We start from the raw sequence: 23,094 nt of genomic DNA, 5'->3' as shown, positions 1-23,094 counted from the left end.
TAAAGGACAACATTAAAAGTAACAAGTTGGTTTGTTCACTTGTTAATTTACCAAAAACGATTAAGTACTACTTTAGTTGTACAGTACATGATAATGAAGTACTTAGTGTTACGATGCTTTTGTGAAACGCATCCTTGGATAGGAATATAAACAACAAGCGGGTTAAGTCTGTAGATTATACCAAGCTAGATGGATTGGCAGATAATATAGAATTTGCTGAATCTTCATAGAGTGACTTTGAGACTTCATAGAGAGATCTGTGACAGACAAAACTTAATGTAAGTAAATGTAAAATATTGCACATAGGAAGTAAAGACGTTAGATTTGAATATACAATGGGGGGTCTGGAAATGAAATGTTCACCTTATGAGAAGAATTTAGGAGCCGTGGTGAACTCTTCATTATCCACTTCCTGGCAGTGTTCAGAAGAAATTAATAAGGCTAACAGAATGGCAGGTTATATACCCTGATGTGTAGAGTCCAAGTCAAATGAGGTTTATAATGCACTGTTAAAGCCTCACCTGGAGTACTGTGTGGTTTTGGACATAGCAGGGTTAGGAATAATCCAGAGAAGAGCGACTAGGCTGATTCCAGGACTACAGGGCATGAGTTATGCGGAAAGATTAAAAGAGTTGAACCTTTTCGGTTTAAGCAAGTGGAGATTAAGAGGTGACATAATTGAAGTATTTAAAATTATTAGAGGAATTAGGACTGTGGATCAATTCTGTTACTTTAAAATGAGTTCAGCAAGAACACAGGGACACAGCTGGAAACACATTAAGGGTAAATTTCTCACAAACATTAGGGAGTTTTTCTTGACATAGAAAACCATAGACACAAGGAATAAGTTACCAAGTAGTATGATAATTGGTAGGACTTTGGGGACTTTTAAAGTTTGTGAGGTTATGATATGCTCTAACTGTTTGCAGATCTTTCTTACAGTTAGTGCATAGTTTAGTTCATTGATTTGCTTGGGGTCACAGAGTGAGATAGAGGAAGGAACTACATCGATATCCTTTGGGGTTTAAAGTCCAGTGCCATCACCACTACACCACAATGCTGTGAACATTTTAAATTGTAGTGGATGTAGGGACCACACCAAACTCTAAATTACTTCAGCACATTATTAGGATTCAATATTTTTTATCTGTAGAAATCGTTGATGTCTAGTCTTATTAGAGCATTAGAAGTCATATTTTGTCTTTTTTGTCTGTCTTTCTAGAGGACAACCTAACCGAATCAAATAAGTCACACTCACAAACATGCTTATGCATATTGACATATAAAGGGCCAACTTAAAGTCATAAATTAGCATTCTCCGCACAGCTTTGGGTTGTCGGAGACACTGGAGAACACAGGATGGATATGATGAGATTATCCTAACTCCACAATGGCCAGGTTGCTAATTAAAACAGATATGCAACATATTGTGACAGACTGTTTATGGTGTAGTGACAGCATTGCCACAACAGGTAACTGTGATCCTGGCTGTTTGCACTGTGCTAGGTCTTGTCAAGATCAGCTCACGTATGTGCTCAGTGCATGTTAGGGCTGTAAGTATGAGGGGTGTTGTTTGACGTCTTTTGGAGAATGATCCGCAGCAAGTGCTGAAAGTGAGGCCTGCTACAGTCAGAGCTTTATTAGAGGCAGGGATGTGCTTGAGTGAGAATGGCAAGTTTAGTAAGTAGTTGGGAAACTGCAATAATCCATAAATATTCAATGAGTGTACCATCCCTCAAATAACAAAAGAGCTAAACTTCTGAGATACAACAGCACTTCTTAGCTTTACTTTTTAGGTTTATTGTGTATGTAGTCCACGGTGAGGGTGTGAGTGTAAGGGCTATCATTCAAAGAGTCTTTGTTAAGGCTGACCCTCAGCTATAGTAGTGTGAGAAATGGGATGTCTTAACTGATGATAGCAAATTTAAGTTGGGGATAACGTAACAGTATATGATGAAGGAGCCTGGCACTAAGGGTGAAACTGATCTCTGTTAGTAGTTCTTGTATTTTTCTATTATCCTTATGTTTTCCTGTTCATACTACACACAGTATATAATCATTGTATACAATATTGGGGCTATAAACAGAAGTGTGCTTACTAAGAATGAAATGAATTTGGATTTTCCAAATCCTCTTGTTGCATTATAGGGGCTTAGGAGTATGGTCCAATACTGGACAACGAGCAACTCCATCACAAAACACACACACACAAATGGTCACACTCATTTTACAATTCAAAGTTGCCAGCCAGCCTAACCTACGTATCTTTAGGGAGGAAGCCAGAAAACCTGACAGACGCTTGGAGAACACTCAGACATCACATATACTGCGACAACTAAATACTGACTTGAAGGGGTGAATTCTTGAGATCAATTATTTTGTGTTTTGGATTTTTGATTAATTTAGAACACTTTGCAGAGATAAGTTTTCACTGTGACATTAAATAGTCTTTTTCTGTTGAGTCAAAAAAGCCAAATTAAATCCACTGAGACTCTGTGTGTGTGTGTGTGTGTGTGTGTGTGTGTGTGTGGGTGTGTGTGTGTGTGTGTGTGTATGTGTATGTATGTATATATATAATATATAATATATATAAGCGCTTCCCGATTGGGGGTGCTGAGCAACTGTTGCTGGGGGTGCCAGAATCCATCGAGGAAGAAAAATGAAAAACATTATTTGTACAAAATCTTAATTTATCTCTCCATTCCTAAATAATTAAATGGGCGGGCCATTTCGTATCAGTGCAATACGCTGCTTGTTAAAACAGATGACTTCCGCTCTTACGCGCACTTAGTGCTGCGTGGGTATTATATAAATTTCTTTACAAAGAACATTGTTTCATACTTGTATTTTGTGTGGTTGAGGTGTGGAAGGCTGCTCTTTCCACCCTCTTGTTAGCTGTTAATAAAGTATCCATTATTCATAAAGCTTCAATTGGTGATCTGTTTTTCTGCGTTAACCTCATATTTTTTCATACTTCTTCTCAAACCAAGGGGGTGCGAAATCGGCCTCGTCCGTCACAGGGGGTGCGAGGGTAAAATGAATCGGGAAGCGCTGATATATATATATATATATATATATAATGTGTGTATATATAAACATCTGCGAATGGAAGTGTGTCTGTCTGTCTATCCGGCCCGGAAGTGCGAGGTTACAGCATGAAGCTCAAAAGAAAGCAACCCTGTCGCCAAAGTAAAACTGCCAGGAAAAGAGAGAAAGTCACTTAGCCGCTAATACACAAGTGAGGCGAGCACATCGGCAAAACGAATCCGCCAAGTTAAAGAGAACCTAGCTTAGCCGCTAATGCACAACCGATGTGACTGATTGAAGTGCCAGAATCTATGGCTTCTAGGAGCCCGGGCTTTTTACAGCACAGGCTTACACCGCTAGTATGTGTATATATATATATATATATATATATATATATATATATATACATATGTGGTTTGAGAACCAAAGAAAGGGTTGTTTAATATTAACACTAAAGACAGCTGATCACAGCTCAAAACAGACATACTTTGAGATAGCTAGTTGGAGCTCTGTCCTCTGCTGAAGTCAGTATAGCATTTGACACCACCTTTGAGGAGCGGGACGGCTTTATATGGTGAAGACTGGAAGGGTCGGAGTTTTTCTCAGGCAGTGGACAGGGCCATTCGTCCCTCTTGTCTTTTCTTGGCTTTGGAGGATGAAGGAGAAGACAATGTTAGTACCAACACCCCCCACTTGTCCCAGGGTGGTGTTGCTTACCTAATTAAAGCCAGAAAGGTGGTCCCCAGACATGCACGTGTGACTATATATATATATGGTATATCTGTATGTACATCTGCATTTTCCAGTGGTTTTATATGTTGGAGGCATCCCTGAATATGAGCTGACTACTTTCGGAGTGTTGCAAGTGAGTCATTTGAACATTTAAATATTTGGCTGATGCCTTTAAGCAAGAGAACTTACAACTGTAGGCAGTGTGGTGTAGTGATTAAGGCTTTGGACTTCAAACCCTGAGGTTTTGGGGTCAAATCCCGCTACTGACACCATGTGACCCTGAGCAAGTCACTTGACCTGCCTGTGCTCCAATTGGAAAACCAAAAGAAATGGAACCAATTGTATCAAAAATGTTGCAAGTTTCCTTGGGTAAAGGCATCAGCCAAATAAGTAAATGTAAGTCAATGTAAATATAGCATTAACAGTACAAGTGGTTACATTGTATTTTTTCTGTATTTGCAGCACAGGCAGGTGATGGTCATGGTCACACAGTGTCAGTAGCGGGATCTAAACACACAACCTGAGGGTTTGAAGTCCAAAACCTTAACCACTACACCACACTGCCTTCATGTGTCAGTCAGGATGTCACTCCATGGGCACAGTAATTTAAAAACAAACCACTCCGTTCTGAAAAAAAAGAAGTTGTCCCAGTTCGCCTTGTAAAATTCTAAAATTTTAAAAAGCCCGTTGATTTTGATCAAAACTACCCATCAGATTTTGGTCTAGTGTGGTAAGAATTTTTGTTTCTAGACATTTGTGGCATAATACAGCACACTTTGGGGGAGGATTATACAGTATATGTACTTTTTTTACCGAGATACAATTCTTACATTTCATCCCACATGATACGATATTGGCCTGTAATACTTTAAAAACTTTGTGTAGCAAAAGTTGTGAACCGGGCACACCAGATTTTTTGCTCTTGCTCCCCGAGATGTACAGTACATTCCCCATTTTCTTTATCACGGATGCAGTGCATTTAAATTATGGCTGCAGTAAAGCTGTTAGTAGTTATGTGAAGAAGAAAGAAAAAAAGACAAAAAAAAAACTGTAGGTTTCCTATCTTGGGATCTTAATTTTGTGTTTAACATTCCTGTAGACTTTTGCACTTCCTATAACCTTAACAGTGATCAGATAAGGAAACCCGATACTGTCAGCGACAAAGAGTTTAAAGGGAATTGTTTTAGTTTTCAGGAAGGAACATCACGCTTGTATCCTTTTGTCAAGCAGAAAAGCTTCTGAATGCCATTGCAAAGACTCCCCACTTTGAACATCAAGACAGGGTCTGGGTGACGCGTGGCAAGGCGAGGTTTGCCATCCTTTTTTCTTTATGTTAGCTGAGGTCTGCCTGAAGGTGGAGCTGAAAGGGGTTTGTCATCTTGTATCTACTAAACTTGTCCTGTCACTTGGAGGAACTGGCACTCATCCTCCAGGAGCGCGGCTTATTTTGGATGGTTCACCAGCTAGATGCTCCTGAAGCAGTGATTGGGATCTGTAGCCACTTCTCTTTCGCACTCTACTTGAACGAACTGGTCTAGTTACGTATACTTGAGCGGTAGCTTCACTCACTGCCAGGCTTGGCTGACCTGTACTGTAAATTGGAAGCATTTTACTCCTCTCTCTGCCAGTATTGCCAATGATGTGATCTACAACTGTACCAGAATGAGTGTCTGGGTTACCCTCAAGTTTCAGTGACACGCTTACCTCCATGAGACCCTGTACTGAAAAACGTGGGTTAAGAAAATCAATGGCTGCCTTCAAGGATATGATAGCTATACTTTGTAGCCACATTTTGACATGAATAAAGAGTCTGATTTAATCCATGACCTTGTGATCGTATCTCTAAAGACTCGCTTAGTCAACCACATTACCTGTCAGATTAAATAAATGTGAGATAATCAATATAACAAGATGTTCATGGAAACCTTAATCTGATAATTGCTTTTTGCAGACAGCCAAAGCCTGAATAATGTCAAACTTATGGGTGTGCTATATGTATATTCCTCTATTTTTCTCCTTCCTTTTTATCTAATATGGAAGCATAAGGAGCCTGAGCATATCTATGGTAGCATTGAGTTCAAGGCAGTAGCCCCACGTGGAAGGTTCAGCACAGGGTATAAAAAAATGTGAATATAAACATAATTAGCCTTAACATGCATGTCTGGGGGATGAGAGAAGGCTGGAGTGCATTAAGAAGCCCACACAGGCACATAGATCATGTGCAGATTTCTTACAGATGGTGCACAGGAGGGCACTTACACATAGACCTTTAGTACTCCAATGCCAAGCACACACTGAGTGATGTTTGGCCCTATTCTAAGCCTAAATTTGCAGTCAAAGACCAGTATTCTGAGTTGGCCCAAACTTTGACCATCATTGGCCGTCGTTTTGCATGCAGTATGTGAGAAGTTGCAATGCCCGATTGCATCTTACGATTCAGCTATTCTTTAGGAAGAGTGATCTCACAAGTTCATTTTCTGATGTCACCATCAAATTTCCCAGAATTCATTGTGCAACAGCTGGAGTGAGTGTGTGTTGTACTTTGGGTGCTGCTGTTGTCATGCTCATTTGTCACCTTTTTGATTTCAAAAGGCAATCTATCATTTAGCAACACACATACAACTAAATGGCCAATGACAATAGTATCTTAGCAGCAACGATTACTGGAAGAACCGGAACACAACGCACACAACGATAAATTGCTTACTTAGATTACGCACCTCCAACTCCCTAACAAGCAGACAGATCACATTGCCCATCTGTATCTCCAGTTACACCATTTTCCTTTCTTTGTACTTTCAGAGCACAGTAAGTGATGTAACACTTTTCTTTGTTGACATTTTAAGAAGCCTTTGGTCATATTTTTTTTTCAGATAAGTAAATCTTTATTGTAAAATATCAGTGGGTTATACGATCTGCCGAGGCCTCGAAGACGTATAGTCTGAGCAAGGACATTGTGGCATGTCAACTGGACCGAACTTGCTCCTGCAGTTTGAGCACATATATGGCCCTATTGTGTCGTGTCAGTAGTCACTTGACCACCATTTCTAAAAATCGCACAGTGTGTGCTTGGCATAAGGTAGCAAAGAATACCAGTGAACTGCATCAGTACTGGTAAAATGAAAATAACAATATAGACATTTTCTGCCCCACATTCTTTTAATCCAGGTCTGCCTTTCAGCATGTAACAGGTACCAACGCTAGATAAGATGTCAGTCTGTCAGAGAGTACACGGGTTCATGCGTCCACCCTCACTTATGCTGGGCTAGCTTTGAATCACCAAGTAAGCCATAGTACATGCCTTTGGAATGTAAGGAGAAGCTGGGGTACTTCACAAAAAAAACACTCAACAAATGGAGGAGAATTTATAAAGTCTACATGATGAACATTCTGGGAATTGTGTTTAGGTGCCTGGACTTGTGAGACAGCATACTGCTTTCCAATAATCCAGCAAATTTTTAAGTTTTTCTTGAGGAATTCCTAGACACTCCCAAGCCAGTCAAGAGATATAATCCCTCCAGCAATCCAAGTGGGCTGTGCCCGGAAAATCTCCAGAGCACAGTGAACAGAGGGCAGAGCACTTCAACTGGCACCCCTCCATCCAAATAAGCAGCAGTTTAACTCCAGTTTCCTCCGGCATTCATAAAACAATCCTGTAATTAAATGTACACCTTTTTGTATTTGATTTATAGTGCACAAGATTTTTTTACCATCCAGAACTCAGCTGTTTTTCAGATTTTGTGCTAAATCTTTAAATGACCTCTATGTACAAAAGTCACAGATTATCAAGATTTTGGTTCATCACAGAATGGCACATTTTCCCATCAGCCTAACTGCTGTCACAAGGGGTATTGTGTGTGCAGCCCACAGGAGCTCTTTGTGAGTCGCCCTTGGCAGGACCCTTGTGAGGGATCGCACAAACTCATTTTTAGAATATAAAAGCCCAAAGAAGAGCAAGTTCATTTCTGTGTATTGTGCTTGCTGATGTCCCAGAAGGGGGGATGAAGAATCGCCAACAAATTATTTTGAGCAGAATAACCACCCAGGAGTCCATTGCTGAGCAAGTCACCATCCCTCTAGGCTGCTAGCTACATTTCCAATAATTAAAGCAATTTATGTCACTGTCCAAGGCAGCATCCAGTCCTTTCTTGAAAGACCCCAACTTTTCCGCCTCAGTGGCATCTGACTGCAGCCTTTTCTATATGTTCACAATCCTTTATGTATTGTTAATAGACTTGGCCTGTATTTTAGCAAAATATACCCTAATTTTTTTTTTTTTAATTTTTAAATCTTTTTGCTTGCAGACCTCTTTTAAGGCTCAAGGTTTACCCCACATCTACAGCAATGCAAGGCGCCCATGGGAATCCAAAAAAAGGGTATCTTTTTACCCAATTGCTGCTCGCTATTCAGGAAAATGAAAGGGAAAATAACTGAAAGGGTGATCTTGAGAATCAATGAGGCTCATCCTTAGAATTTGATACATGGCTGATACATAGTATGAATTACTGAGAGTAGCACACCACAAACATTCCTGTTCTATAGTTGTGAAGTTTATTTTCTTTATGATTTCTGGGGGCTGGGTGTACTTTTCCAACATTATCAGATGTCTTAGTCTTTCTTCATTTCCTTCCCCACTACCTGCCTGCCTCTGTTATGATATGAGTGCATTCCACGGAACAAAAGGGTGTATGTGCTCAAAAAGGCCTATAAACTAAGACAGGACCTTCCCTAGCCTGCCTAGAAAAGGCCTCACACTGGGCAGCCTGATGCCGAACACATGGGCCTAAAAGAGTGTTGGCTTCAAATGTTCAAAATATACTTTAATGTCCCCAAAAATATCAAAAGTGCCCTTCAAAGGAGACAAACTGTAAAACATCTGTGGCTTGAAAGGGTAATGCTTAATCAGTCTTTATAAATCAAGATATTTATTTGAAAATCACAGAAGGAAAATAGGGGCAAAAAGGATTTGCCCCTGAAAAAGCAATCCAGTCCAGTCTGCAGTCCAGTAAACAGTAACCCAGAAACAGGAAATCCAGAAACCAGAATTAACAGACAAAAGCAAAATTTAAAGACTCAAAGAACAATCAGTGACCACTAAAGGACCTGCTCCCCAGGCTCAGAGTGAGGGCAGTCCTTCAGTGGTGACATCAGGGTGGTCCCGCTTCTTGGCATTCCTCCCACAAGGCACAAGGAACACAAGGGAATAGCACAGAAAACACAGAAACTAAATAATACACAAACAGAATATTATTAACAAAATTGGCATGAAAAAACAAATATTTAAATAAAATTGTGGGCCGATTTAGAAGGCTGTTTGTTTGTTCCTAATCACACAAACATGGCTGAACTGATTTTGCTTGTGCCTTGCTGTTGGTCCAACTTAAAATAGCGGCTACATGTTGTATCTGAATGGGGGATTATAATGGGAGGGGGGCAACTGACTCTTTAAGCACTGCTGAAGACTCAGGGGTGCAAGGATGCTAGCGTTTATCAACCTAAGCACAGCCCTGCTTTTGATTTGGCTGATTGTGACATCAGGAGGTGGTTTAACGTCACCACATAAAGTGTCAAGTTAGGACAGTTGGCGTGAGCCTATGCTTACAGAAGGAGAAGGCCAGGATGAAAAAAAGATAGAGTGACAGAGAGGTGGCATTGTAAAGGTGGACTTCTCAGGCAGGGTTTGAGAACCCTAATAAGTAGGCCCAGAGTTGCAGCAGAGTTTTCCATCGGTTCTGTTTATTTTATACTTTCCGTTATTTCTTGTTGATCCTCCTCTTGTATGTTTGTTAATTAGTGGACTTTTGTGATACTATACCGTGCCTTTGGCCTCTTCTGCATTATTATACTGGCAGAGTGAGATGCTACTAGGGCTTTTTCGCTAGTTACAGTTTGCATGTTGAATAATGTTTCAAGTTTTACTTTGTGTGTCTTATATTTGTAAATCTGTGCAGCACCCTTGGGCCTGCCCACTAAGTCAGACTTAATTACTATAGTCATATTGCATTGCAGAGTTGTGGCGGCCTAATAGCTATTGCACCAAATCACAGATTCATTGTCCTACATTGAGATGCCATACCAGGCTTTTTCTTTGTCTGTGAGGGTCTTCCTCACACCTTTCTAATGTTAGCTTCATTTTCTGTAATAAAGTGGCCCGAATATGATGTGCTTATGTATGCCCAGCGATGGAATGCTATGGTGTTCAGCATTGTTTCCCAGTTTGTGCAGAGTCCTCCCCAGACAGGCTCCGACCCCTTTGAAACCTTGAACTGGATTAAGCAGGTTTCAGAATGTGTGTATGAACATTTCTTTGCTTTTCTTTCACTCACCAGCGATAGATTACCTTCTAGAAGCTTACTGGGTGGTCTCTTGTGGTGTCATGACCTCAGCAGTAAAAAATTATACACATCAAATGCATTTGTTTGTTGCTTTCATGGTATTGCTAAATATTTGCAGAATGGAAATGATATCTTCATTCATAGCGAGGCAGAATTTAGCCAAAGCTTACATCTCCAAAAGGGCAGGTTTAAGAGAGGAGGCCCAGCATCTAATCTAGCCTTTGGTAAATGAAAATCTTGAAACTGTCAGAAATAATGAGGTGGCTTTGCAGGTTCACAATGCTTGAACCTTGGTCGAGTTTCCAGCTGTGTTTTTGTCACTGTACTAACTTAGCTTGTTCTCTCTGTGTTGTTTTTTCCTCCCACAGTCCAGAGACATTCATTCCGGTTGATTGGCAACTCAAATGAGGTGTTTGAGCGTGTGAGTGAGTGTGTTCTGCTGTAAGTGGTACAGGTTCCTGTGCTTGTGCACTGAAGTAGATGAATAAAGCGATGGAGAGATGTTAGGTTAGGCTAGAAATTTCTGCTATGATTTGAACTTTTTCATTATTTTTTCTGAGCTTCACCTGAGGTATACAAATGTTCTTGGGATTATTTCTGGGTTTTTCATACCCAGGAAATGATTTTTATTTTTGTTTCACGATTAGAGCCTCTGTTTAAAAGTTGACTTTTATTTCCCATCATTTCCAAAGATATTTTGATTTATCTATAGGCTCTGCCAGTTTGTGAGCTTTATGTTAGTTGTTTCCATGGTATTGTATCCCAGGATGTATTTGGACAGCTTGGTGATGATATCAGTCAACACAGCTATATAAAGTTCACCAAGACTGTTCCAATTTATTTGAGATTTGGATAGTTCACTATGTTATAGTGCAAGTCTTTCTCTGTTTAATTTTGTTTTCTGATCTTTGTATTTTTCTTTGCCCTTCTATGTCTATTCTGACATTCTGTTTTGCCTTCTGGTTCTGACCTTCACTTTGTTTCTTTCTCCTGTCCTGACTCTTTACATTTTGTTACTGACTGCAATGGCAGAAAGTTGATGGTCATTTTAAGATGCTATTTTTCATGTTGTGGCTGAAGAGATGCCATATACAAGCCATTCATAGCATGGATATGACCATTAAGACAGAAGACCTGTTGGTGATTCAGGGGAAACAGATGAGTACATAATACACCTACATGACCAATTGGGATGATGGAGACCTTTAGATGGTATAAGGAGGAGATTTTGTTTAATGATACAGAGTTTGAAGCCATGATAATGTACTGATCTATGACTAACTCAAAGAGACCGTTAGGACCAGAAGAGAAGACACAAGAAATTATATGACAAGTTCATTAGCAGGAAATCAAATACCAGAAACACACCCTCCAAAGAAACATTTGCCAAGAAATACAAAATTTTATCCATTCTTAGATAACAGGGAAGTGTTTGCAATGCCCTTCATACAATCACACCAATGAAGTCACGTGATGCACAGCCCTGGGGAATTCTGGGAAGCATCACTGTGGTAACAAACAGTGCAAATGCCAGAAAATGATGACCACAAGAAAACAAAATTGAATTTTTTTCTCGGTAAGTCTTCTACAAGCTTGGATATTGAAACCCTTTAGAGAGGGACATAAAATCAAAGTATAACCTCAATCATCAAAGGTAACAGATTTTACAAAAACGTAAAATGAATCAAAATCATAAAATGTGGGGATGTGAGTCACTCCATCTTATCACTTGAAAACTCAAGTAGAGGAGTGGAGCCAATGCCACGCAGGTCATGATGGCTCTGGCTGGCAGTATGTGGACATAACCCCCTTTTTCGAGTGGCTTCCTGACTCTTATGATTGGATAGCTTTAAACAGTTATTGTGCCTTTGCCTCTAGAAAATAGTTTTTGAGAATACTGATTTCATATTTTGCCTTTATTCAAATTAATTGCACATCATTTTAAGTAAGTCATAATGCAGGGAGATTCACTCAACAGAAGCCCAAAATATTCTGTAATAACTCTTGCTAGGAAGAAGCAATCTGAACGAAACAACATGCAATGCGCTCCTCAGTGTATGGGGCTTCGAACAAGCCGGGATGCCCCTGCGTCAGAGCAATGAGGTAGGTGCCGTACGGCCGTTGCGACATGTAACCTCCATTTGCAACTTCTGGGTGCATACTGCATGTAGCCCTTCACTCAGTCACTCAACTTCTCATCAGGATGGTGGTGTACAGTACTGAGCAGCATGTCTTCATGGTGTGAGCCTATTGGGTCACCAATTCATTTAAGAGATGTCAGAATCTACTGGATTATCGCGAGTTAACAGAAAGTTACTTCCAGCAAGATGGAGTAACGTGTCACACATTGGCAAGGAGCATGGCAGAAATTGAGTCCTTCTTCAGCAACAGGGTCATTTCAAAGGGGCTTTGGCCACCATGGTTGCCGGATCTGACACCACCAGACTTCTTCCTTTGGGGTTTGCTCAAAGGAAAAATCTATCGGAACAAACCTTGCACTGTGGAAGATTTGAAGGAAAACATCCAACATGAAGTTGCTGCTATTACAACACGAGACGCTTGCCGTTACGTTCAGGAGCATGGAGTGCCACGTGGAAATGTGTCTGGCAGAAAATGGAAACCACTTCCAGCATCGCATGTAATGCAATTGATTACACAAACGTCAAGGTATAGAGCACATTTTTTTGGTTTAGATTGCTTCATCCTAAAAGAAGTTACATCAGAATATTCATGGCGTCTTTCGAGTGAATCTCCTGTTTTACTTAAATGTCGTCTTTGATTTTAATGGGTGCCGCTATTTTGGAGATATTATGATATCAGTTGCTACGGAGTCACTAGGATTACATGACCAAAATTGTTTGGTGCAAGACATCAGAAGCACAATGAGATAAAACTTGATGCTGAGCATTTCTGGGTTTGTGGCAAGTTCAAAGTGCATTAGTAAACAATTTTGTGCTTTTGAACTTTGATTATGATTTAGTGTACTGTTTTAGGTTAGAAGTAAGGTAGGACTAAGATTTGGTGTAGGAAGTTGGCTTCTTTTATCGATGGCATCTCATCTTCTGGTCCCTTCATTAAAATGATCTCCAGTCTCTCCGTAGTGTGAGTAGAACACTGACACTCCCGCCAACCTTAAACAATCCAAAGTGGCATAAGATACAAAAGAAGCCCAACGTGAGGAGAATGTTTGAATCTCTGCTTCCAAGACTTGCGTTAACTTATTAATGCTGTGCTAGCAAAAAACAGTAGAATGACCAGAAGATGAGGTGTAGTCAAAAAACAAAGCTAGGGATGTAACCTTGAGAGTCACAAGAATCATTTAGACAAACGCAGAGCGTTAAGTAAAAATCAAAAGTACTAAGCAAAGGATCAAAAGCAAGAAGATATTTTAAAAGGCCCGAGATGAGGAAATTATGTTAGTTGCCAACCTGTTGCGTCGTAATGTGAAGGTCAAATCTTGTGAGGAAATGCCCCCTAGAAAAAGAGAACTGTGTCCTAACAATGAGTTTTCAAAAAAGGCAGCACCAAAAACAAGAACAAAATGGCACTGAATTAGACATTTATGTGTAAAGAATATTAAAACAAACACAGCCAATATGTGTTGAAAATACCAGATAAGATATGAAGCTCTGGATGGAGCGTTCACACTACACAGCTGTCTCCTTTGCTGAGTCAGAAACGCAAATTCAGTTTATATCTTCGACAAACTGGTAATGGGTGGCAAAGGCTAGCAACAGATGTTCACACCTGAAACACTTTCTGCTTGGCTTTTCTTCTAAGGCTTCAGATTGCTCACAGCGTTTCAGAACATGCTGTTTTAATTGCATCCTTTTGTGTGCTCACTGCAGACCGCCTTCCCAACACAAATAAATTGATGCCTTGAGTTAGTTTTTAACGCAATAACCTTTGTCAGCTTACATCAATGAATTTATAGCAAAACTAAAAATGTCACATTAATTCAGTTTTACTTTGAGGACTACAGTGGGGCCCCTCGTGACCAAGGAGCTACACTACTGCATCTCAGCAGATTGCTGGTTTACTCCCCTGCACTACTGGTACTCACAGTTTAGACATTCATCAGCTGTTACTATGTAGTGTGTCGATGGAAAGGTACTCAATACGTGTGCTTCTTGTTTTTTATGTACGCTTTGGAGTTCTTTCTAGTGTGTGGACTCCGTGTTAACAGTCACAAGGTCTGGTACAAGGGTTCTCAGGTTCAGTCCTGGCATCCTGCACCCAACCCAATCACTGCTAGCTTTCATTCCATCCTTTCACATATCAGTACGTCACTCTTATGCCTAACTGAACTTTTTTCTTTTTTGTACTCAGAAAAGTGTATAATATTTACATTTAGAAGAATGTCGTATAATTTCTTTCTGTAGCTTTAAATGCTTATGTTTCTGTTGCCGTCTTTTGTTAATTCATCTATTTCTCTGCTGATTCTGACAATTAGTGAGGAGCAGTGCAGACACAGCTCGCAAATGACAATAAATGTTAGAGCGGAAGCAACTACAGTCACAAGAAAAAGGATGTGGACCCTTTGGAATGACCTCATTAAATGGTCTCAAAATGTATGTGAAGTTCTTCAAAGTCACAAGTCTAGACAAACATGATACAGTTTAGCTAATAACACCTAAACAATTATAACCTTTCATGTCTTTATCAAACACACCCATCAAACATTTACAGAGCTCTGTGGAAAAAGTAAGTGAACCCTTGGGTTTAATAGGTGGTCAGACCACCTTTGGCAGAAATAACCTCTAACAAGCAGTTCTAGTAGCTGACAATTCGACCTTCACAGAGTTCAGGAGCAATTTTGAACCATTCTTTCTTACAGAGCAGAGCCATATTCTTAGAATGTCCGACATGAATGGCTGTCTCAGGGTCTTTCCACAGCATCTTTATTGAGTTATGGAGTGGGCTCTGACTGGGCCAATCTAAAAGGCATATTTTCTTTTTCTGAAGCCATTCTGTGGATTTACTTCTATGTTTAGGGTCATTGTCCTGCTGCATTGCCCAACTTCTACTAAGCTTAAGCTAGGTGAACAGCCACACTTACATTATCCTGCAGGATTCCTTAATAAACTTGGAAATTCATTTTCATTTCAGTGAATTCCAAGCTCTTCAGACATTAAGACAGTACAGTATTTTTATACCTATGTACTGCTGTGTGTTATTCTCAAACAATTCAAACTTAGCTTCATCAATCCACAAATCATTTTCCCACTGTCTTAAGGTCATGGAAGACCACTTACCTGTCCCCGTGGCCACAAGTTCTGCCTAACGTGTACATTACAATGTTACAATTCAAAGAATGGAAGTGGGAACACAGGAAAGTTTTGAATGTATTTCATGTTGCCTCAGTATTTTATTAATGAAGATTTGCCCACCACAAATTCATGTAGGCAGTCATTAAGGTAGTAGGTAAGGTGCTCCTTTAGTTATGCTCTCTGATTAATGTTATCAGGGATATTAATTTCCTCCCATGAATCCTGACAGGCACACACATTATCTGCAGATGAAAATTCTAGAATAGCATACACCTGATTGGGAATGCACAATTTCTGAAATTGCATTGTGGAGACGGGTAGGCCAGAAAGTAAACTTCAAAAATGTGGGCAAGCAGTTTCAATACGTTATTACAGACGTGAATGTTCAATACTTCATTGAATGAATACGGTTTTGGTTTTTCTTGTAATGTCTTCCAAGCAGTTGGTGGCGCAGTTTGAGTCTCCTTTAAGATATGGGCATTAGGTCATTATGATGGGAGTGTCATGGTACCACAGTGTCTAATGGTGCTGCCTCACAGGTCCATCATCTTTGGGTGGAGTCCCATGCCCAGTCATGGGTTTTCCTTCAGATACTGAATTTCTGTTTTCTGTCCATATTCCGTTAGGCTAATTGGTGATTCTAAATAGAGTGAGTGTTGGTGTATGTCTGAGTAGGTTCTGTGACTTACTGGTGCCCAGATTTTAGGAGGTAGTAATACCAGGATAATTATGAATATAAATGAGTGTGTCTTTTCACTGATTGCTAACAAGAGTATTTGTTTCTATGTGTATATCTCAATTTTATTTTTTGTGCTTCATTGCATGCTGATTTTGTATTCAAATTAAGGTTTGTGCCTTATTTTAGCAATATATGCGGTAAAGAGACATCCCAGCCAGGACTGTTTTTTAATTTTGTATTTGTTACTGCTGGGATAGACCCCAGCTACTCTTGATTGTGTAATGATAAACTGGATGAGTGTATTCTGTATTATTATTGTGGATGTGAGCTTTAAAATCAAAAATGTACTATTAATGTGTATATTTTGGAAAGCAGTGAGGGTATGATCTCAAAAAGAAAAAATACTCAAACCAAGACTTGATTACTCTTAAATGTAAAGGCCATGTCACATTACACACATTTCTCAGCAATTTTCAGTTGTAGATTCATTGACATAATCTCAGAGAGGTGGAGACAGTCATGTAGTCTGATATACTCAGATATAACTAATCTGCATTTCAACATTTGATTTTATCTTAGGCCATAAGGGTGGCCTCAATTCCCCCAATTCTATCTATCTATCTATCTATCTATCTATCTATCTATCTATCTATCTATCTATCTATCTATCTATCTATCTATCTATCTATCTATCTATCTATCTATCTATCTATCTATCTATCTATCTATCTATCTAATGTACCACAACTGAATTGAAAAAAGAAGGCCAGAAATTGTGAGTGAACTCAGTGCACCGGACAATTCTTCACACGTCCCCCAAAAAGGGGGAGTGCATGTGATTCTGTGGGACTGTGAAAGTGAGCTGGAAAGTTGAAAAACAGTCACATAATTTGACATCTTCAGTGATTTCTAGTCATATAAATGGACATATTCAGGCAGTGACATCAACAAGAGCAGTCATCAAATTTGACATCCACTCCGACTAGAAGTCCTGTAATTTGATGCCGGCTTAAGACTCATTGGATTCACTTTATATGCCATATTTCCCATATAAACCCTCAGGGTGCTATGCAAATAAATAAACATCCGTGTAGCAGCAATTATGAAGAGTTAAAGACAATAACATTAAAAAGTAGTTTCAAGCACTTTACAATAATTTACTCCAGAGGACCTTTTCCCAAATGCGATGGATGGATATTACAGTATAACGTGTACAGTACATAGTAACTTTCATTGGCAGTCACCTCAACTTAAACCTTTCCACTAGTCCAAGTGGGTCTCCTTTTGATCAAGTCTTCCCTTATCTCAGCCATTGTTGTCTTCCTTTTCAAAAGTGAAGTTGCTTACTGTGGACAGAAAAGTATATATTTAGAGCAAGTCTGAGTTCCATCCATCTGCTTCTGGACATGTTTTAACTTCATTTCAGGGTTGTGGGGCCTAATAAAATCCTACTTCTTTTTTAATGATGCCCATTCAATGAAATAGATTTTCTTTTAATTATTTTCTGGATGTTTATATGCATTTGTGGTCATTGGCTAACTCCAAAATTCCTGTGGCTTAGCTGCATTTGCTCCAAAACGCCTGCCAAAACCAATGAGCTGAAATCACTTCTAATCTTTTCAAGGTCCCAATGATGTCATCACGTGGCTTATAAAGCTGATATTCCAGATATTGTTCTGCCCAGGTGTGTGGCAGTGCTTGTTTGGATGACATGTCCAACTTCCTCTAAACCTTGGAGATAAGATCTTGAGTGAGACCTCAGGACTGCCGAGCAGTGAGCCTTCTGCCAGTCCTGCTTTAGCCGCCCAGCTGGGCCCATATGGTATTAGATTAGATAGAAGTTGCTTCATGTTAGCATGGGGCTCGCTGCCAGATTCACCTGATGTGACCTGACTGTCTCCGTCTAGCAGTTCTTTTCTCTGAATAGGCACCGCCAAGACTGGGCGTTTGCTCTTAATAATGACAGTTTTTTTTTTCTTCTTCTAAAGGTATTTTTCCTTGCAGGGTGGCATAGTAATAATTATAATGTGAGAATTCCTACGTCAGAGATGTGGGTGAGAGGTGCTATTTATATTAAAGGAGATCAAGAAAAATGGGCCTGGGCATTTCTAAGTACCTTTTTATATCTGATTATTTTTTGTTCTTTTTTTATGTAATCAGGATATAATCATTCAAAGCAAAGAAGCAAACAAAATCTCAAAAATCATGTTTTTGAAGATCTGGACTATTTAAGAACAAATATTGTAGCAGCTGATGCTTTTAGCAAAAAGCGGGACAGCAATGAAACCAGTGAATCTGTGGCACACCGGAGATCAAAGAGATTCTTATCCTACCCTCGCTTTGTTGAAGTCATGGTAGTGGCAGACAGTAAGATGGTGGAACGCCATGAAAATAACCTGCAGCACTACGTTTTAACCTTGATGTCGATTGTGAGTTCCCTTTCATATTTTTTTTTATTTAGTAATGTTGCCCAGCAATGGACTGGTACCTTGTCCAGGGCTGGTTTCCCTGAGGCTCCCCTGTGACCTTGAACTGGATTAAGTGTATTTGAAAATGTGTGTATTTATTTTGCCTCATAATGTCCTGAAGCTTTTGCCAAGAGTGTGCAGCCCTCCAGTTCCTCCATTGTCAAGTGCACCTGGTTTAGGTTAAGTAAAAACATGCTGCTCACACATTACTGTCCTTTTTCTTCCACGAATTGATCTCTTTTTTTGAGAAATTTCCATTGTCTAATGCAAAGGAAAACCAAGCATTAAGATGGCCGAAACAGTAAAAGTGTTGTAATAAAGCTTATTCATAGGATATCATGTCACTGATTGAAGTTATGCTCATCATCCCACGAGGCTTGTGAAAAAATCTTTAAACATTCACCAAACAGGTTAACACACTGGAACAAACAGCAAATCAATCCAATCTGAAACACATGAAAAAGAGGCCGAAATTGGGGTCCAACCTTTGACCACATTATAAGCGATTCTGTTGGTATAGACAGTCATGTTCTGTCGGATTCACAGTGTATCTAAAATGCATTTACAGATTATCTCTAAAAGAACTTTCTGTGCAATTCAAGACATCTCTAATGCAAATCAAGTTTTTTTTTAATTACAGGAAGTATGGTATAAATGAACTTTGAGATATCTAAAGATGAAATTGTGATATCTTAAAAAACAATTCACTTTTTAAGATATCTAAAACTTGTTTCCAGATATCTCAAAATACGTCCTTTTACATTTTAAGATCTTCACAATACAGTGTGAGATGCCACAACTGCATTTTAAAAAAATCTCAAATACATCTTCAGATATGTCAGATTGACCACGTATGCATTTTAAGATATAACTGAAATTCATTCATGAGTCCTACAATACATTTCAAGATATCTTAAAATAGGCGGGAGGTCCTATTTAAAACATAGGCAATTCTACAGGAGGTTATTTTGATTTATCTCTTAAATTGCATTTGAGGTATCTCAACATGAACAATGTATCATCTCAAAGTATCTTAAAATCTGTTTGAGTTATCTTAAAATGCTTTCATGATATCTAACCCTAACTCTAACTCTAACCCTGTATTTTCAGGTATTTGCAATTCATTTTAAGATATCTTAAATGTATTTCTAAATATCTTAAAATGTATTTTGAGATATCCCTAAATGTTAATTTGGCTTGTTGCCGTACAAGAAGTCCTATTGAAATCATAAGAAAATATTTAGAGATATGTGGAAGTGCATTTTGGATCTGTCGAATGACACACAGAGTTATTTTACGACATCTGAAAATGCATGAGAAATTGTTCCTTGAGATTTTGAAATGTACAGTACTGTGCAAAAGTTTTAGGCAGGTGTGAAAAAATGCTGTAAACAAAGAATGCTTTCAGATATATAAATAATGATTGTTTATTGTTATCAATTTACAAAATGTAAAGTGAGTGAACAAAAGACAAATCTAAATCAAATCAATATTTGGTGTTCCTACCTTTTGCCTTCAAACCAGCATCAATTCTTATAGGTCCACTTGCACAAAGTCAGGGATTTTGTAGGATTCTAGTCAGGTGTCTGATCAACCAATTCTACCAAACAGGTGCTAATGATCATCAATGTCACATGGAGGTTGAAACACAGTCATTAACTGAAACAGAAACAGCTTAAAACGGGGTGAGGAACAGCCAAACTCTGCTACCAAGGTGAGGTTGTGAAGACAGTTTCATGTCATGGTAAGATTGAGCACAGCAACAAGACACAAGGTAGTTCTACTGCATCAGCAAGGTCTCTCCCAGACAAAGATTTCAAAGCAGGCTGGGGTTTCAAGATGTGCTGTTCAAGCTCTTTTGAAGAAGCACAAAGAAACGGGCAACGTTGAGGATCGTAGACGCAGTGGTCGGCCAAGGAAACTTAGTGCAGCAGATGAAAGACACATCAAGCTTATTACCCTTCGAAATCGGAAGATGTCCAGCAGTGCCATCAGCTCAGAACTGGCAGAAACCAGTGGGACCCAGGTACACCCATCTACTGTCCGGAGAAGTCTGGCCAGAAGTGGTCTTCATGGAAGAGTTGCAGCCAAAAAGCCATACCTCCGACGTGGAAACAAGGCCAAGCGACTCAAGTATGAGTCACGAAAACATAGGAACTGGGGTGCAGAAAAATGGCAGCAGGTGCTCTGGACTGATGAGTCCAAATTTGAAATATTTGTCTGTAGCAGAAGGCAGTTTGTTCGTTGAAGGGCTGGAGAGCGGTACAATAATGAGTGTCTGCAGGCAACAGTGAAGCATGGTGGAGGTTCCTTGAACGTTTGGGGCTACATTTCTGCAACTGGAGTTGGAGATTTGGTCAGGATTAATGGTGTTCTCAATGCCGAGAAATACAGGCAGATACTTATCCATCATGCAATACCATCAGGGAGGCGTATGATTGGCCCCAAATTTATTCTGCAGCAGGACAACGACCCCAAACATACAGCCGAAGTCATTAAGAACTATCTTCAGCATAAAGAAGAACAAGAAGTGATGGTATGGCCCCCACAGAGCCCTGATCTCAACATCATCGAGTGTGTCTGGGATTACATGAAGAGACAGAAGGATGTGAGGACGCCTATATCCACAGAAGATCTGGGGTTAGTTCTCCAAGATGTTTGGAACAACCTACCAGCCGAGTTCCTTCAAAAACTGTGTGCAAGTGTACCTAGAAGAATTGGTGCTGTTTTGAAGGCAAAGGGTGGTCACACCAAATATTGATTTGATTTAGATTTCTCTTTTGTTCATTCACTGCATTTTGTTGATTGATGAAAATAAATGAGTAACACTTCCATTTCTGAAAGCATTCTTTGTTTACAGTATTTTTTCACACCTGCCTAAAACTTTTGCACAGTACTGTATCTGAGAAATCTTTAAGTTAATTTTAGATATCTTAAAGTGACCAAGAGGGCATTTAAAGACGTCTTGAAATATATTTGAGATATCCGAGTACGCATTTAAAATATTTTGAAATATAAGCATAATAATAAATAATATATAATCATATAAATAATATATTATAATAATAATAATAAATATGCATATAATCAGAAATCATTAGTTCATCTTTAGAAGTCTTCATATACATTTTGAATTACTTCTAAATGTTAGCTTGACTTGCCATACAGGAGTGTTACCATCACTGCACTGTAATAGGTACTCGTGCTGAAGGCTTCTAAGGTGTTCTCTCCTGCTTCTTGTTCTGATTACAGTTGAGTTTGGTTTGTCTTTTGTTGAGTACTGTCACACTGTCCTCTAGCTGAACAGTCTTTAAAACATAATGGCATTAATCCTTTCATAACCCTCTCTCCTAATCAAATATTACTTTTACACAGTATACTGATTATGATTATGTTTTCTTTTCAAATTCCTCTCAGTTTAATTCTCAACACGCATTCACCAAAAAACCCCAAAGCACGAGCTGAGGTATCTGCACAAAGTTCAGATCTGCACATCCTCAGTCATGTTGTTGACTGGCCACTCTGTGTCTCTCTTCCAGTCTTTCAGTTTTTTTTTTCTCTTTTTTTATTTTATCATTCTTTACACTAAAAAAAAAACTAAAAGCACATTTCAGGTTTTTCTTTCTGTATCAAATTTTTTGTCAAGACTGGTCATACTTATAGTTGCATGTGGCCAATTGTGAATCCTGAAACGACAGACATCAGAAAACAAATGAGAGCCAAGAGTGGTGTCACAATATTTACACCAACACTCCGTACATAAACATCAGAAATAACATGGAAGGAAAAGGCAATATTTTTCTTGTTAATGTTTTTGAGTTTTCTCCAGGTAAGTAAATCTGAAGATGTCTGACTGAAATCAGATCCATTTTTTGGCCATTTGAACAGCTGAGGGAAGTGGGGATCTCTGTTAGATGAGTCAATAAATTGGAAATAAGTTACATAATGCTGACAATTTGAGCATATCTACTGTTTTAGGGATTTAAATTATCACAAGCAGTTCTTTATGTTGCAATTCTTCTACTTGTTTGCAGATTTAGACGAGCGGCGATGCTTACAGCCAATCTTCTGGTCCTCACACTGTAGCCAGCGCTCTGCATCATCCTCTTCCTCCTTGAACGTTCTACCCTCAGATACTGAAATACTTAGCTTTCATACAGATTTGAACCGAAATTCCATGCACTTGTTGCCTGTCATCCAACAGCACTTCACATCCCCACAATCTTTTCCATGAAGCATTCCTTTCTTTTGGGCCGTGACACTGTAATTCTTACTGTTGTATTTGTCAACAAGTGAAACAATTTAAACAAACAGTCAAATTTCATAGTACAAATTCCTTATGAAAATACAATTAAGAGTGAATTGGAGTGTCTTGGGATGAGTCATAAAGATCAGGATCATTTGTGCCTGTACCTGGAGAGCATGAATAATTTTTTTTTCTTTTTCAGGTAGCATCTATTTATCGTGATCCAAGTATTGGAAACCTTATTCATATTGTAATTGTAAAGTTAGTGATCCTTAAAAGTGAGCAGGTGTGTGTTTTTTTTTTTTTATCTACCCATTTCAATAATTCAAAAGCTATT

The 23,094-nt window shown here is 39.1% G+C and overlaps 1 protein-coding gene across 3 annotated transcripts in view; it reads left to right on the top strand.

Moving 5' to 3' along the window:
* Window positions 1-23,094, top strand: part of adamts9 (ADAM metallopeptidase with thrombospondin type 1 motif, 9) — a 512,150-nt gene that overhangs the window by 382,569 nt on the left and 106,487 nt on the right. For 2 of the 3 annotated variants that reach the window (XM_051921184.1, XM_028824025.2), the window contains exons 4-5: window positions 18,204-18,472; window positions 22,960-23,043. In XM_051921184.1, the coding sequence (XP_051777144.1) occupies window positions 18,204-18,472; window positions 22,960-23,043 (353 nt within the window). The remainder of the gene's footprint in view (window positions 1-18,203; window positions 18,473-22,959; window positions 23,044-23,094) is intronic. The other variant, XM_051921185.1, reaches the window with a different exon arrangement.

Source organism: Erpetoichthys calabaricus, chromosome 18 (genome assembly GCF_900747795.2).
Source record: "Erpetoichthys calabaricus chromosome 18, fErpCal1.3, whole genome shotgun sequence".
Classification (NCBI taxonomy): Eukaryota; Metazoa; Chordata; class Cladistia; order Polypteriformes; family Polypteridae; genus Erpetoichthys; species Erpetoichthys calabaricus.
Note: the sequence above shows the minus strand (reverse complement) of the source record. Positions and strands in the feature narration are given on the sequence as shown.